The sequence below is a fragment of the Halichondria panicea genome, chromosome 1 (genome assembly GCF_963675165.1).
Source record: "Halichondria panicea chromosome 1, odHalPani1.1, whole genome shotgun sequence".
NCBI classification, from domain to species: domain Eukaryota; kingdom Metazoa; phylum Porifera; class Demospongiae; order Suberitida; family Halichondriidae; genus Halichondria; species Halichondria panicea.
The window spans coordinates 13,605,862-13,623,356 of NC_087377.1; the positions used below are offsets into that span (position 1 = coordinate 13,605,862).

The 17,495-nt window shown below is 41.4% G+C and overlaps 2 protein-coding genes across 2 annotated transcripts in view; one reads left to right on the forward strand and one right to left on the reverse strand.

The window, feature by feature from the left end:
* Positions 1–17,495, reverse strand: part of LOC135348198 (uncharacterized) — a 70,887-nt gene that overhangs the window by 40,672 nt on the left and 12,720 nt on the right. The gene's annotated exons all lie outside the window — the stretch shown is intronic.
* On the forward strand, positions 3,195–5,285 carry LOC135348428 (uncharacterized). The gene is made up of 7 exons (XM_064546643.1): positions 3,195–3,296; positions 3,346–3,699; positions 3,749–4,030; positions 4,092–4,268; positions 4,316–4,525; positions 4,573–4,782; positions 4,870–5,285. The coding sequence occupies exons 1-7, from the start codon at positions 3,236–3,238 to the stop codon at positions 5,136–5,138; spliced, it is 1,563 nt and encodes a 520-aa protein (XP_064402713.1). The 5' UTR covers positions 3,195–3,235; the 3' UTR covers positions 5,139–5,285.

Sequence of the window (17,495 nt, forward strand, 5' to 3'; positions counted from 1 at the left end):
GTTAGTGCCCCAGCATCCTGTATAAGAATAATAATAAGAAAGTGAGTGCACTGCAAATTATTTATATGCCATAAACCAATTTTTGGCTAAATGTGAGGTACCATGGTCTACATGTATATAGCGTAAACTGACTGAGCTCTTCTCACCGGGCTACGATTGACTCTGCTGTAACCCTCAGAGTCAGGAGGAGGAGGTTGGGGCTGACAGAGAGATAAAGAGAACAAGAGAGTGGGGTGGGGGGGGGGGGGGGGGGAGAGAAAAACAGATTTATTTTAAGGCTCTTACCTTCCAGCATCATATGTACAACAGCAAAAAAAGAATAAACTCACTTTTTTGGCATTTCTTGGGCCATATTGCCTCAGCTCACTGTAGTCTCCCTGAGCAGTGACATATAGGTACACACTACACACTGAGTTTATGATCTTACCTGAAGTCCCGACATCTCCACCACATCTTCATGGAGCTCGTCTGATTTCTGTCTCCTCAGTAACAGCAGAACAGTCACCGCGATGAGTATGAGACACACCACCACCAGTGTTCCACCAAAAACACCACCAACTATAGGTCCAATAGAGGGGACAGCTGGAGCATGGAGCAGGGAAGGAAATCAATGATGCTCATCACAATGGATATGCACGTAAACAGTATACAATACTTTCATGCACATAGAGGCTGATCAAGTGCTTACTTTCAGTTGTTGGGGGTACACACATGATTGCCTCAGGCTCAGTGTTCCAAACTCCAGCGTTAGTGCACATGATGGTGTTGGGTCCATTCAGTGAAAGTCCATTGTCACAATGGTAAGTCAGCACTGTTCCCTCCAACACTGTCTCGTTCAGTCTATCATAGTCCAATATGGTTGTGTTGGATGGCTCCTCAGGGAGAGAGCAGTTAAAAAATGCACACTAAAAAATTTAGCTGCTAACCAAGCATGTCTCTGCAGGTGATATTAGTGTCTGGTCTCCAAGTTCCCACTCCACCTACACTCTCACATGTACTGGTCATAACACCAGCTGGGAACAGTCCTTTGTTACAGCGATAGGTCACCTCTGAACTCAATGGGAAGGGTGGTGCCCCACCACTGATATCCACACTGCCTCTGAAAGGAGCAGCAGGAGAGCCACAGGTGACCTCTGAGGGGGTGCTAATAACAGTCTGATAGTAATTCGATCTACTTTACCTGAGCTACATACGTAAGTGGTAGGATCAAGTGACCATCGTCCATCACTCTCACAGGATGCTGTTACCGTCTGTCCATTACAAGTGAAGCTCAGAGTTGATTCTAATAGTGCAGGCAGTGGAGGAGCACCAACGATGGTCACTTGGTCCGCAGGTGTTGGGTTGGAGGGGCAAACAGCTGCACGTTAATAGTATAAATTTCAGCTTTATAGCTAACCAATAGATGGAATCATCACCATTACATCAGTACTAGAGCCAGCACAGTTGACAGCTCTAATAGACACATTGTAGGGAGTGTTATACGAGATGGTCATCTGTGCTGAGGTGGTGTCCATGGTTACTGGTGACCCGGAGAGAGGTGTTGGGGAGATGGTGAGGACATACCTGACAGACACACCACCAGTAGAGGAGGGAGGGTCCCACTCTACATTGATAATGGACGAGTTGATTTGATTTTGACTGGCGGACAGTCTTAGGTTGAGTGGAAAGGTTGGAGCAACTGCAATTCAAGAGATTGACTTTGTCAAATATCCCAGAGGTGAATGTAACTTGCCAAACAGACTTACCTGGTTCTCTACAAACACTGCCCTTAATTCGTTCCAGTAAGTTTGTCATTTTTTAGCATTTGAGCCCTATACTTACTGCAACAAATATTGTGTGATTTTGTTTCATACAGCAAGACCTTCAATAGTTGGGGATCATCAGCTTTTTTATATGGGCAATTCTTCATTCAAGAGTAATTGGACAACTCCTGTTGGAACCTTTGATATTACGAATTTTCTTGTATAAGTTCATGTTGATGATTCTGTACTGCTACGTCTTACTACAACAGACACCTTTGTTGATATTGAACTCTCACTTTTGGAAGGAGAAGTAATTCGTGTATTTGTTCAAGCTATGAGCAGATGTGGTGAAGTTGGCATGCAAAGCGGGTCTACTGTAATTGTCATCCGTGAAAACAGTAAGTTAAATGCAGTAAATAGACTAGCTAAAGTTTGCACAAATAATATACTTTGCACCTTTCTTTCCTACTTCTTACAGTAAGTTAAATGCAGTAAATAGACTAGCTAAAGTTTGCACAAATAATATACTTTGCACCTTTCTTTCCTACTTCTTACAGATATTATGCTTGGGGCTGTTATTGCTCTTGCAGTCATCAGTGCACTTTTGTTGGTTTTAGCCGTTGCTGGTTGGTCGTGTGCATGTTGTGTAAGTCAAATAAGTAATATTGACCCATGCTCTCATACACACGATTTAGCTTCAGTTCACTGAGCTATACATCATTCAAACATTGAGCACAATAATTATGATACTATATACCTCCTCCGTTGTAGTGCCAGAAGTATGAGTACGATTGCGGGAAATGTAAATGGCGAAAAAGAACCTTCCCATCACCATCAGTTAGTTGATGTTCTCTCTGCCATTATTGCTTTCAGATGTGTTTATCCTGTAGGAATCTGAGCTTCAAGTCAAACCGGTTACTTAGAAGGTGGATAGAGCATTACATGTCTTCATTAAAAGTAAGTTACAAGGCCGACTTACAAGAGTATTTAATGAATGTGCTTTAATCTATAATGAATGTGTACCCTCTCTCTTTTTAGGTATACAAGAAACAATTAGAAAAAGACTTTTAGTAATGACGTATGCGTTGTTTATGTCAATGTGGCTTTGTTTATTCAATCCATTACTCTGTGTTATTGAATGTACTATAATGTATACCAGTAATTTTATGTTCGGATTCTATTCAAGATTTTCTGTGGCGGTGGTGGTGGTGTAGTTGGGCGTCGCCCGAGCTTCCGTTAAGAAAGGAGGCCGGGTTTCAAGCTTATGTCAGGATTTGTCTTGCTCATTGCTGGTAGCAGCTATGAATAATTATTTATTGTTTTGAAGTGGGTGCCAATTTGTTGGTTGCAGGAAATGGCATACATGCAACCTTTGACCCTAGCCAGTCCTTCCCCCTTCAATGGCTGCTCGCTAGGACTCCTCTCTATGTGGGATGTGGTAAAGATCATTAACAATAATCTGAGACTACATTGTAGAGGCAAAGACAAGCAAGATGTTCACAACAGAGGATTTTATTTTTATACTTCTGTTGACAATATCTATTGTGTCTGGAGGTATGATTATACTGTAGGTTAACAGTAAATCTTCAAGCTGTGATTTCAGAAGCCTCTCTAGTGTCCAACAGCAGTGTGGCATGTCCTGGAGAGGCAGTTCTGTTCACATGCTCTTCGCCTGGTACTACAGTGAGATGGCAAGTGAATCCTCCAGCGGAATCTGGGTTGATGTCAGTACAAAGTATAATCTTCCTTGGTTCTGGAGTTGGTCGAAGGGACACATTTGGATCTGGAGTGATCATGTTTGAGGCTGTTCTTGTAAGCAATGATGGTGGAACTCTGACTTCCACTCTCATCAACCTCAGTGAAGTGTCTGTACTGGATGGAAGCAATGTCACCTGTACACTTGTTGGTGGTGGTGGTGATGTAATGGAGTCACAACAGACTACTGTCGTAGTTGCTGGTAAGTACTTACCCAATATTCTGTTGAGACTAAATCTCTTGAATTGCAGTTGCTCCAACCTTTCCACTCAACCTAAGACTGTCCGCCAGTCAAAATCAAATCAACTCGTCCATTATCAATGTAGAGTGGGACACTCCCTCCTCTACTGGTGGTGTGTCTGTCAGGTATGTCCTCACCATCTCCCCAACACCTCTCTCCGGGTCACCAGTAACCATGGACACCACCTCAGCACAGATGACCATCTCGTATAACGCTCCCTACAGTGTGACCATCAAAGCTGTCAACTGTGCTGGCTCTAGTACTGATGTGATGGTGATGATTCCATCTATTGGTTAGCTATATAAAGCTGAAATTATACTCTTAACGTGTACGTTTATCTTATAATTATGTAGTTGTTTGCCCATCCAACCCACCACCTGCGGACCGAGTGACCATTGTTGGTGGTCCTCCACTGCCTGCACTATTACGATCAACCCTGAGCTTCATTTGTAATGGAGAGACGGTAACAGCATCCTGTGATAGTGATGGACGATGGTCACCTGACCCTACCACTTACGTCTGTAGCTCAGGTAAAGTAGATCGAATTATTATCAGACTGTTATTAGCACCCCCTCAGAGATCACCTGTGGCTCTCCTGCTGCACCTTTCAGAGGCAGTGTGGATATCAGTAGTGGGGTACCACCCTTCCCATTGAGTTCAGAGGTGACCTATCGCTGTGACGAGGGATTGTTCCCAGCTGGTGATATGACCAGTACATGTGAGAGTGTAGGTGGAGTGGGAACTTGGAGACCAGACAACACTAATATCATTTGCAGAGACATGCTTGGTGAGCAGCTAAACTCTTTTAGTGTGCATTTTAGCATTTCACCACAGTAAACTGCTCTCTACCCGAGGAGCCATCCAACACAACCATATTGGACTATGATAGACTGAACGAGACAGTGTTGGAGGGAACAGTGCTGACTTACCATTGTGACAATGGACTTTCACTGATTGGACCCAACACCATCACGTGCACTAACGCTGGAGTTTGGAGCACTGAGCCTGAGGCAATCATGTGTGTACTCCATGCAACAACTGAAGGTGCATGTAGGCCATCATGTGTGTACTTGAATGTGTGTAGCTTTTGTTAATAGTTCGTACTCCCATATAAATATCTCAATTCCACAGATCCTACTGCCACCTCCCTATCCGTTGGTGTAGTTGCTGCTATCAGCGTAATTATTACTTTCTTTGTGGCTGCCATTCTTGGATTCCTCACTGGACTCCTAGTGATGCACCTTTGCTCTCGTAAGAAGGCAATATACTCTCCAGCAACTGAAGTACAAGCTAACGTAGGACTCACTGCACAGCCAGCTGGTCCTGTTTATGAGGAGGTGTCACCCAAAGAAGAGATGGAACTGAACACTAACCAGGCGTATGGACCATTGGGACTGTGAACTGTGCATTTGGTTTTCCACCCAACATGCATTGTCAGATATATACATGCATGCATGTATATTGCTAGCTATACCTTAAGATAGATTATAGTAGTATATAATATAGTTTGAGTAATGTATTAATACCACATATATACATATGTTCATTAAAACCATGCTTTGTATCAAGAAAATATGCAACAACGAACTTGTCCTAAAGGAAATGCATCACAGCATGAAGTTAATTAGGATAATAAGTGACTGTATACAGTGAAACCTCCATAGAATGGACACCATTGGAGAACAATGTAGGTTTCAATAATTATAATCATCTATATGCTTTATTACTGAGTCAATTCCTGCTATAAGTTAGTCTTGGACTAATTCATAGTTGATACAAGCTTTGAAAAGACTTGTATATATAGCGAGACTCTATAGCAGGTTTAGATTGACGATTGGAGGTATTGTATACACATTGAAGATCGAATGAGTTAGTAACAACATATAATTATGGAAAGTTACCTAACTATAATTGCACTAAGTAAAAAATTTACTATACATCTGTTCCTGTATAATTATACATTTAATTGCATGGGGTGAGCGAACGTTGCAATTTGTATGTATGTTTGCTTGTCATAGACTGGCACATATTATTTTGTTATAATTTTACGTGATTTTATTGCGCATGCGCACAATCAGCGCTATATATGAAAGTCAGAATCAACCAGGCAACATTAATTTTTATTCCTCCTCTTTTAATGCTGCTGTAGGCCAAAGTAGGCAATTAGCAAATGTTTCATTAATGATCTTTACTTTTATTTTACAGGATATAATGTCCAAGAGTCTACTGCAGAAAACTCCAGATTGGAATGCACAACGTTACATAGATCTATTTCACTTTTTTTCCATACCCACACAAACACAATAAGCCCACTGTCTCATAACTGGAGGACTAATCTCTAGACCTAGGTATAAAGATGTCACATTTTGCCCACTGGCAGTTATAAAATATGGTGAACTTGTTGGTGATCCAGCATCTTCTGTTGTGTTAGCATGCAGTGATGATTAACTCTCAGATAAGAGGTATGATGACAAGAGTGTATTTAATGTGTGATTGAACCTAAACAGAATTAGCCTCTTTATTGTCCAACACGAGTGTGGTGTGTTCTGGAGAGGCAGTTCTGTTCACATGCTCTAAATTAAATCCTGGTGTTGCATTGAGATGGAGAGTAGATCCTCCAACAGAGTCTGGGTTGATGTCAGTAGCACAATAATTATAATCGATTCTGATTATAGCTGGTCGAAGAGACACATTTGGGTCTGGAATAAGCAAATTTGAGCCTCTTCTTTTGAGCAACGATGGTGGAAATCTGACATCCACTCTCATCAACCTCAGTGAAGTGTCTGTACTGGATGACAGTATCGTCACCTGTACTGTTACTATTAGTGGCGGTTTAGCAATAGAGTCAAATCAGACTATTATTATTATAGTTGCTGGTATAAGTATCATTTCTCATATGCATGCATGCTATTAAGAGTGTTGATACACACGCACATGCAGTTGCTCCAACCTCTCCACTCAACCTATTAAATACTATACGTCACTTAAAACCAAATTGACTCTTCTATTATCACTCTGGACTGGGACTCTCCCTCATCTACTGGTGGTGTGTCTGTCAGCTATGTCCTCATCATCTCCCCAACACCGCTCTCTGGGTCACCAGTCACCATGGAGACCACCTCCACACAGATCACTGTCCGAGGCTCCTATAACACACCCTACAATGTGACCATCAGAGCTGTCAACTGTGCTGGAATGAGTCAAGAAAGTTTAATAGTTGATCTAAGTAAGCTAGCTACTTCATGGTGACTGCCATCATTGATCATAGGCTGCAATTGTATATAAATAGGCTATTTTATGATCATAAAACATAAATGTCTTTTCATGGTCATGCAACAATCAGGTATACTTTTAATGCAGTTGTGTGCCCCACACCGTCTACTGCTGCTGGTGTGATCATCACCAATACACCTCCCGTCACTATTAGTGGATCCATGCTCACCTTCACTTGCAATGGAAATAATGAAGTGAGAACCTCAACCTGTGGCAATAGTGGATGGTCTCCTGACCCTGGGACCTTAGAATGCAGAACAGGTATATCCTATATATGTAGTGGATTAACTGGGTAATGTTGACCTCATTAATTATATCTCCAAGTTACCTGTGGCTCTCCTGCCACGCCGTCCAGAGGTAGTGTGGACGTCAGTAGAGGGACACCACCCTTCACACTAACCTCAGAAGTCATCTATCGCTGTGACGAGGGACTGTTCCCCCCTGATGTGAGGACCAGCACATACACTGATGTGGGGGATAGGGGAGAGTGGGTGGAGAATCCTGGGAGCTTGGTGTGCAGAGAGAGGCCAGGTGAAATGTATAGCTATTTAGAGGCAAAGTTTTTATTTCATTTGAAAAATCTCATTTTATAATTTCTGTGACGTACAGCAGTTGTATTAGCTTACGTATACCACCTTTGTTCCACATTTTCTTAAGGTTCAATAGCAGCTAGGTTATAGGATGCTCGTACTGAGCTGATTGCATGGCAAATATATCATTTTCTGACCATCCATATAGCAAACTGCTCTCTTCCTGCTGAGCCCTGCAACGGTGCTATAGTGGACTATGATAGGTTGAATGAGACAGTGTTGGAGGGAACAGTGCTGACTTACCAGTGTGACAATGGACTCTCACTGACTGGACTCCACACAACACCATCACTTGCACGTACTAATGCTGGAGTCTGGAGCACTGAGCCTGAGGCGATCATGTATGTAGTTAGTACTGAAGGTCAGTAATTGTTTGCTGTCCCAAAATACAGTCATACTCATCTCACAGTTTCTACCTTGTTCTCCACTTCTGCAACTGTCGCTATCAGTGTAGTCATCACTTTCATTGTCACTCTAGTCATGGATTCCTCACTGGACTCCTATAGTGATGCATGTTTTCTCTTGTAAGAAGGCGATGTACTTCCCGGCAACTGAAGGACAAGCTAACGTAGGACCCACTGCACCAGCTGGTCCTGTTTATGAGGAGGTACCAGTATCACCCAAAGAGGAGATTGAACTCAACACAAACCAAGCATATGGACCATTAGGACTGTAAAACTCATTCACTATAATATTCAATAGCATTCAACAAGTTAATTGTGACTACTCTGCCTTGTTATAGGCCTATACTGCACTGTACCTGCTGAGCCCTGCAATGGTGCTATAGTAGACTATGAGAGGTATAAATTATATAATTATTCTTTGCAACTTTCATTATTCAGCATCAGTATATTCTTTGAGATAATGTAATGTAAACAATACATGATTATATAGCGCTCATCTGTTCACATACTTGAACAAAGAGTATAATTAAGAGAATTAAGCTACATTAATTATACAACAGTTAGTACTGTTTCGTCAGACTTGTCCAGATTCCTGCAGCAAACTAAACATAGTATATACATAAAGAAAAACAATAATAATTATTATTAACGAGTGGTGCAAGCTGCGCTGCGCTAATACCTCTCACCACGTTTTGCTTCACTCAACAAGCTTATATAGTTCACTGCAACTAGCTAGTCAGTTTCACTTTAGTAGGTAATTGTATATCAACACAAGGTAAGGTCACAAAGTACAAAGATGATGTAATATCGTGACATCCTAAAAAAACATAGCTAAAGATAACATAAACAAATTAACATAATGGTCCATAATAAAATTAATGACCTATAATTATATATAATACTATATACATAAACAATAAAGGTAACAACAGACTACATAATAATGCACTCAGTTGTGTTCTGTCCTATGCTGGGACATAGTTCATGAACCAATCTGGAGACTTTCGATTTCGTCCAGACCTGCGTACATGCAGGTTTGGGTATGTTAGTTTCTGGTTGAGGGGGCACATTCCTTGTGGTATCATTCGGGGCAGATCCCTGTTCACTACTTGGCTGCTCTTCTTGGAATGTAGCTTCTGGGAGCTCAATCTCTCGAGGTTTCTCAGTTTGAATCACTTGACGGCGGTTTATTCTGTATACTTGTGACCACCTACTTGGACTTTATAGCTTCTGGTGCCAACTAATCCTGTGCAGACACCAGCACTCCAGGTTTTCTCACCAGGTAAGCGCAATTTCACTGTGTCTCCCGGGGTCAAAGGTTTTAGTGCATGACTTGGTCTGGTGATTGTAATAGAGTTCTCCTGCCTGACGTTTTTTCTACTGATTTATCGCTTGAGTGTCCTCCTCTGTTGAGTACTCAGGTTATAATAGTGCTCTGGTTTTGGGAAGGAGTGTTTTGCATCGGCGACCTAGGAACCGTTGTGCTGGGCTAGCTGGTGCCTATTCCTTCTGTGGGTGTATTACGCCAGTCTAGGAGAACCTGGAATTCGGATTGACTAGCTTCTCTGCCCTTGGTAAATAGCCGGTTTACAGTCTTGACCGCATTTTCAGCTTTCCCATTCGATGTGGGTAGTGTGGGGATGATGTAGTGTGTTCGAAACGTCAACTCCGCTGAGCTGAATTGTGGGCAGTTGTCTGACATCAACTTTTCATGCAGGTACACCCCACCTTGCAAACATGGCCTTCAACGGCTTGTTTACCCGATTTGTATGGGACATTCTCGACTTCTACTAAAATAGTCACTCACCACAAGTAACGTATACGTCCTTTTAGCTCACATAATCGGCTCCCACTTTTGACCGTGCATGGTCGGGCTGCAAATCTGTGCTGCTGGAGAGGTTTTTTGCCTTGCATGACTCGGTGGCTTGCACACACATCACATTTCGATATGTATTCTTTGATCTCCGTCTACATTTGTGGCCAATACATTGTTTCTCTTTGAGGTATCCCTCTACTCCAATATGAGTAGCATGTGGACCAATTCAATCATCTCCTTCTGTAACACTACTGGGATCACTAATCGTTGTCCTTTGAAGATCAACGAGTTGCATCGTCAATTCGTCACGAATGTCATAATATGCATGTATGCTCTCTGGTACCTCGCATTTCTTTTCGGGCCAACCTTTTAAAACGGTGAGTCGTATAACATGTCCAGTACGGGGTCCTCCCAATGATGCTTGCTTCAAACGTTCTATCTTGTCAGCAGGAATGGCCAATGTGGATGTGTGATACTTCCTCTAGTTTCTGGATGGACTAGCAAACATTGATTTGCTTAGTGTGTCTGCCAAATACAGCCAAATACATCTCCGCCGGACCGGCCTTTCTTATACTTCAACCAGAGGCTACTAGGGTGACACAAGGTGTCATGGGGCGAGCGTGTTAGCAGTACAGGTGTTTTGATGCATGTTGTTAGACCCTGTTTGAACTTATTGGTTGGGTACTTGCTTGTCTTTCTTGGTCACTCTGTCTTCAAAGCCTTTGTTGTTTACGTTTGGCTAGCCTGACTTCTTTCTCTTCAGCTGTTTCTTGGGCTCTTGCTTGTCTCTCTCGATCCCTCCTTATTTGAAGTCTTTCTTGTTTGCGTTCGTTGTCAGGATTCATTTTATGCAACTTTTTCTTATGCCTCCAGTTGTGCAAAATACACGAGGAATACACGAAATTGGTAAGGACCGCGTGTGTAAAAACCAGCTATCAGGCCGTATGAACGTACCATTACATACATACATACATACATACATACATACATACATACAGAGAAATTTTCTACCGTCGTCACTACGTTAAGGCTCGCTACGCTCGTCCCAATTATTTTTGCAACCGAAGTAACATTCGTTGAAGCCTATGTTCAATTGCTAGCAATTCTTTTTCTATTTGAGCATACCTGGAGTCTGTTTCGTTAAGTGTTCTTCTTGATGCATATGCTACCGGCTGATCTTCTTGAATTAGGGCAGCTCCATGCAAGGCCAGATTGCGAGGCATCACATTGTAGTGTCACTTCGTCTTCCAGGTTGTAGTATCGCAAGACTAGTGCACTGGATACGGCTTTCTTCAATGACTCTAAAGCATTTCGTTGTGCCTGATCCCACGTCCATTCGCTGTCTTTCCTGGTCAAATCTCTCAGTGATGTCTGACAAGTGAGAGGAACTTGCCCAAATACTGTGTAAGTCCTAATAGACGCTGCACTCCGGCAACGTCAGAGAGGGGGCATTTCTTGGATGGCTTTCACTTTGTGGGGTCTACACACAACCCGTCAACCGTGGCCATACGACCAATAAAAGGTACTTCTATTAGTCTCAACTTGATCTTTTTGTCATTTAGCTTCAAGTTTTGCTCTTCGCATCAATTCAAAAAAGCTTCTAGATGTTGGTCATGATCTTCCCTGTAACCAATCACGACAAAATCATCAGCCACAACTTCCACTCCCTCCAACCTCTCGATTATCTCGTGCGTTTTCGCTAGAAAACTTCTAGGGCCGAGCTAATCCCAAATGGCATTCGTTTCCAACGATAATTATATCTCGATCCCAAATGGAGTATTGAACGTGGTGAGTAGAGACGATGGCATATCCAATGCCACATGCCAGAACCCGTTTCTTGCATCCAAAACTGTGAAGAACTTTGCCCCATGGAGACGAGTTGCAATCTCTTCAATGGTGGGTAACGGGTATAGTGCTCGTGCACGCTGAAGAGCATTGTTGAGTTCCTTTGGATCCAAACACAAACGTAGCTTTCTGAGAACACTGTGACATCTCCTGTAAATGGTTTGTTGAGACCATTGTTGTCCAAATATGCGACAATTTTCATGCCCACACTAGCTTTCCACTTATCGACTTATCTAGCTTCATATGGAATTTCCACGTGAAACTTCGATGGTCACAATACCGTACACGGAAATTTGACTACCTCCATACGCAAGGATCTTCTGACTGGTGGATTTGACATTTCTTATAGGTTGTGGTCTTTTGTTGCTTTCTTGTATAAGTCTAATGGGACTACATTGCATTGCGCTCCTGTATCCACCTGGAAGCATAAACAGTTTCCGCTCTCTAGTTTGAGTGTGACCAACTGAGAGTCATCTATGCCTGTTCCTGGCACTCCTGTTTGCAAGATTTCATCTTGCTCGTCTAACGTTTTGACTTCCTTCAGGGTTTGTCTACTTCATGCATTTCACAGCGAAGTGGTTTGGTTTACGGCACTTATTGCACGTTTTACCATAGGGTGCTGGACATACTTGTTGAATTTGTGTTTTCTACCTGCAATTCCAACATTCCCGGACGCTGCGGCCTTGGTTCGTTCGTTCGACTTCTGGCTTAACTGCACATTTTCATATTGCTACTGCTGCTACCAGTGATACTGCTGCTGCTATACTACTGCTGCTACCAGTGATACTGCTGCTATACTAGTGCTGCTACTAGTGCTACCACTGCTGCTATCAGCGCTACCAGTGTTACTGCTGTTACTGTTAATTGCTACCAGCGCTGCGTAGATCTACCAGTGCTAGGGTCTACCAGTGCTGCTAGAGTATAAGTTGCCGAACTCCGTCAGACATCAAAGTGCATAAGGTAAAAGGGCGTGTAATGCACGAACAAAACAAGATTTATTCAAATTATAGTTACACACACTAACAGATGGCAACGGGACTACTACTATCCAGCGAAAACTTGGATAGGTCAAGTCACTTCCAGTCTGAGCAGTGATCACTTGAAAAAACTACAGAACTGATAATTCGATTTGTGCCAGAACATACTGATCCCCGTTTTTTTCCAAACTACACAGCTAGAGCTAACTGACACAAGCTACTACCCATATACTACCTACGTTTCACATCCACAGAGTGTACAGTATCTATATGGTGTGTGTAATTAGTTTTAATCAATCTTGTTTTGTTCGTGCATTACACGCCCATTTATTTACCTGACACACTTTGCTGTCTGACGGAGTTCGGCGACTTACTCTACCAGCGCTACCATTATACTCTTCAATGTTAATGGTTAGAAAGCTACAGTTTAAGCCAGTTCCTAAAAGTGGGGAATTTCTACATTTTTTAACTCAATCTCAGAAGCCATAATTATTGGTCACAAACCTAACATTGTTAGCCTTATACATAATACCAAGTTTCATGCAATTCTGAAGAGATCACGTTTTAAATTTCGTTGAATTGATATGGAATGACCCATTAGTGTCTACGATAGCATTACCGATTTACCTCGTTCTTTCACCGACGAATGCAGCTTAATGAACGGTGCTACTTTTGGTTTCTTAGATACATTTTTGACGGCACCCTTCTTCATTTTCTTAGCAGGAAGGCCAATTATAGCAGTAACTTCAACTCCTTTTGGTCGTCCACGTTTCCTCATGATAGGGGGGCATATGAATAATTTTACTTACACGGACAATAGTTATAGTGAACTGGCATAAGCTAGTAAGACAAGATGTGGTGTGTGTGCAACAATAAACTCACTGGTTAACTCATCTATTTCTTCCCACTTTTCAAATATATATTAGCGCTTATAGCTGGAGTATTGCTGACTCAGCACTTTTAGCTCCGCTTTGCATGCAGGGTTGCCTAATTGCTCCACTTTGTATATACTGCACTCTATCTAGATTGTACTCAGCTTGTGTCAGTTAGCTCTTTAGCTGTACTAGTTTGGCAAAAACGGGGATCGTATAATTATGTTCTGGCGCAAATAGAATTATTCGGTAGTCGTGCATTACACGCCCTTTTACCTGACGCACTTTGATGTCTGACGGAGTTCAGCGACTTACTCTACCTGTGTATGTTTATCGTGAATCAGAGTTCTTTATTATTTCTACAATAATTATTACATCCCTTTTTTTTTATCTTTGAGATGTTGGTGAGTCTTTTAACAGAATCGCTTTTCCAATATAGCACTTGCCAGTTTGTCTTGAACTAATTTTTTGTTACCAACAACTCTGCTTCCTTTTTCATCCTTTGATAATGTCCTTTGGTGGGGCAACCTTCTAAACAATTCTCAGGTTGGTTAAGGCCGTTTCATAAATATGGGCCATAAATGAGGGTGTATTGCAATCCATTCATTGCTATTGTGTAATGGTTTCATTGTGTACTTTTATATTCGGGATTCATATTATAATATTATACGTAAAATGGATCAGGATGATAACATCGTTGCCATGGTTACTACCTTGTTGCGTACGTTAACTTGCTATATACTTAAACCAAAGTATGCTGCCTCCAATAATCGCTTTCTTGGTGCAATCTTAGTATCAAAAGAAAGCTCTTACTACAGTACAATAGAAACCAAGTGGATATTTAGGGCTGCTATCACGTATTTTGTACAGTAGGCATACAAATCATAACATTTTCACATTTTTTGAGCATTTTTTTCAATAAATTTGCTGTAATCAGAGCTAGAATGAGTTCATACCAAATATCCGGATTGTTTCTAGTAGATCTCACTAAGAGCTTTCTTCTGATACCAACATAGTTTTCTTCAATTTCAAGAAAAAAAACACCCTTAAACTACCTGAGTTCCTAGTATTCACCATTATTTTAATACCGTACTTGAATTCTGTAGTAGCTAGCTTATTATTGAGATGACTTAATTGCGATAAATACACAACACGTATATATAAGGCAAGCCCAGCTTAGGGATGGTTGTGTTCATTGGTGTTAATTTTTTAACCAGTATATAGGGACACATCCATACTGATGCACGTATAGAGTTAGCTCCATGAGGCATCCCTTTTTGAAAGTCCTGTAGACGAGGATGACAACACAAACCATTGTTAGAGTTTCGTCAAAAACAGTTAAGTCGTTTAAGCGTGAAAATACACGTGTGAAATACGATTGGTTAGGAGGGTCTGTAGAAACCTTATGTATACATGGTTTTTGCTTCATCGATCATGTATGCAACATTATTTCTACGCTATTTCTAACTCACTTTGTGGCACGTATTCCTCCACCCTTCGCCTTAAACTTCTTACCACAATGTATACAACAGAATATGACCTCGTAATACCACTCAGAGCACAATTAAGACGTTTACAGGCTGCCTCTACACTCTTTCTGTCCCTCTCCATAACTTCACAAAATTCTTCTTATCAAACGTAGTTATTTTGCTATGCAAGTCTTCATAGCTAGAAAATGTTTCCCCGACATAAAAAGTGAGTAGATTGTGCTTGTTCATCCGCCAGCCCATCCTCTATAGCACTAGTTGAAGCAGCACTAATTGAAGCCATGTCCAGCTATTACTATATCTAGCCTTTCCGCTGAGCGTCCACTACTTAGTGATATACGACCATAGTAAGAATGACAGAACCAATTGCAAGTAACAGCACGAGCGCGAGGCAAGCCCCTGCGTTAAAAGTACACTACCACGTGATCTTTTCGGCTCTCCAGTAACTACAGACAGAAGCCGTAAACATTTTAATAATAGTGGTGAGGAAAATAAGTTATATAATTATGTAGCTAGCTAAAGCAACGAAGTCCAAGCCAAAGTCCAGACTGAATGTAACTGACAATGCATGTATAATTATATATACACAAATACAAATTCAATCATCTCCTGGTAGGCAACCCTGTTCACTTCACTTATAATTATCTCCTAGAACTATACACTATACAGTGCACCAGTCTAGAGAGTAGAATACCAAAATAGGTGTCAGAGTACCGTGTATAATTATAGATTGTATTTTCGTGGGGCAAAATATTTTGTGATTTCGTGGTTGGAGCTCAAACCACGAATATTTTACCCACGAATAAAGCGACCTTGCTTCTGCAGTGCAAGCTCCAACCACGAAAATACTACCCACGAAATATCTCAATATTGCTGAACCACGAATATTTTGTTCCCCGAAAATTACCTTAAATGTATCTCAAGATTACATGGCTAAGAAATTGATGTGCTGATATACCATTATAGGTACGTGAATGAATAAGCCTTACTGACAACAGTATTCCCCAACAGTTGTTGTATATAGTAGGAAATCATTTTAGGTGAAAATGGGGGTAATCGTTAATGTATGTAACATGCATATCGCGATAACTAAAGCATTTCTAGATCTGGACAAATCTTTTCTTTACAATTTATTCAATTCCGTGTAATTTTTGGACTTTAGACGTATAAGATCAAATCTCTCCCTAACAGAAACGGCACTGAAAACTAGCAATTTTGAGGATGTGTAGTATGCAACATTGAATCTAATTATTATAGCCTATATAGATGTTGTGACGAAGTTCCAAACCCTAGCCGGAAACCGTTGGCCTTTCTCTCCCCAACTGATTACCCACTATAACTGTTTTATTAATCACCACAAATTAACCCACCACCTTATGTTGTTATGGAAACATTTTTGGATATGTTTATTCACCTACACAATGGTATCAGCAGATTTTCTTAGAAATGTTATATACATTTAAGTACAAAACTACTCACACATTTGCATGTAGTTCTATATATACTCTCTTGACTGCATGGATGCACTGCACATGTAGTGTTACTGACTGAGCCAGTAGTTTAGAGTGCCTGTGAGGCTGATATGGTTGGCAAAATTACTGTTTTAATGTTTTCCCTCTGTCGACTCCCTCTCCAGCACCTAGCCTCTGGAACGAATTGATCATTACAGCATGTGCCAGGAGGTATGTTGCCGAATCAATTGGCGTTTGGTACGAGTCCTCCAGCCTCTGCTGAGGTTAGTTATTAAGAATCACGAATCTTAATTAACGGAGACATGCAGCTATACAGTGTTGCCATGCCATCGCTTAATTATACGAAAGCACCGCGGGTGCTGATGCCTCGGTGGAGGTGCCAAAGCTACATAACATAAAACTACTATAGAATAGCTTAAAAACAATCGATGCCAAAAGTTCAAGTCTAAAATTATGGCTGCAAGTCAGCAGAGCCTTGCAGCTCTCTGCTCACTCTTGCAGCTACCAATAACTAGCGTTCTAATGCAGAGTGGCAATAGTTATGCATGCATGCATGGAATTATACAATGAGGTAAACAGTTATGGTATTATTAAGCAAAGAAACAGTATACTCTGTGCTGAGTGTGCTCTCTAAGAAAAGTGCTGAAATTGGTGCTCCTATAATAGGGTTCACTATAGCAGAATTAGCAGAATTTTCCTGACATGTGTTAGATGGGAGTGGCATGCCTCACAACAGGAAAGACGGGTTGCAAGTCTATCAAGCATTAATAGGTTATTATTCTGCTGCAGAAAATCATACAGCACCTCAGAGGCTTTAATAAGCTCCCCTCCTCATCTGCAGCAAGCTGAGCTCTACGATTAGAGGCGATGCATGCCTATGCAGAGAATGAATGCTTAATTGATTTGCTTAATTGATTACTTGAAACCCGTTTTTTAGGGGTGGGGACTGGCCAGACATGGTTACTAATGGGGTATACTAAAGGGGCAAATGTCGCAAAAACAATCAGTCAATGTATATAGT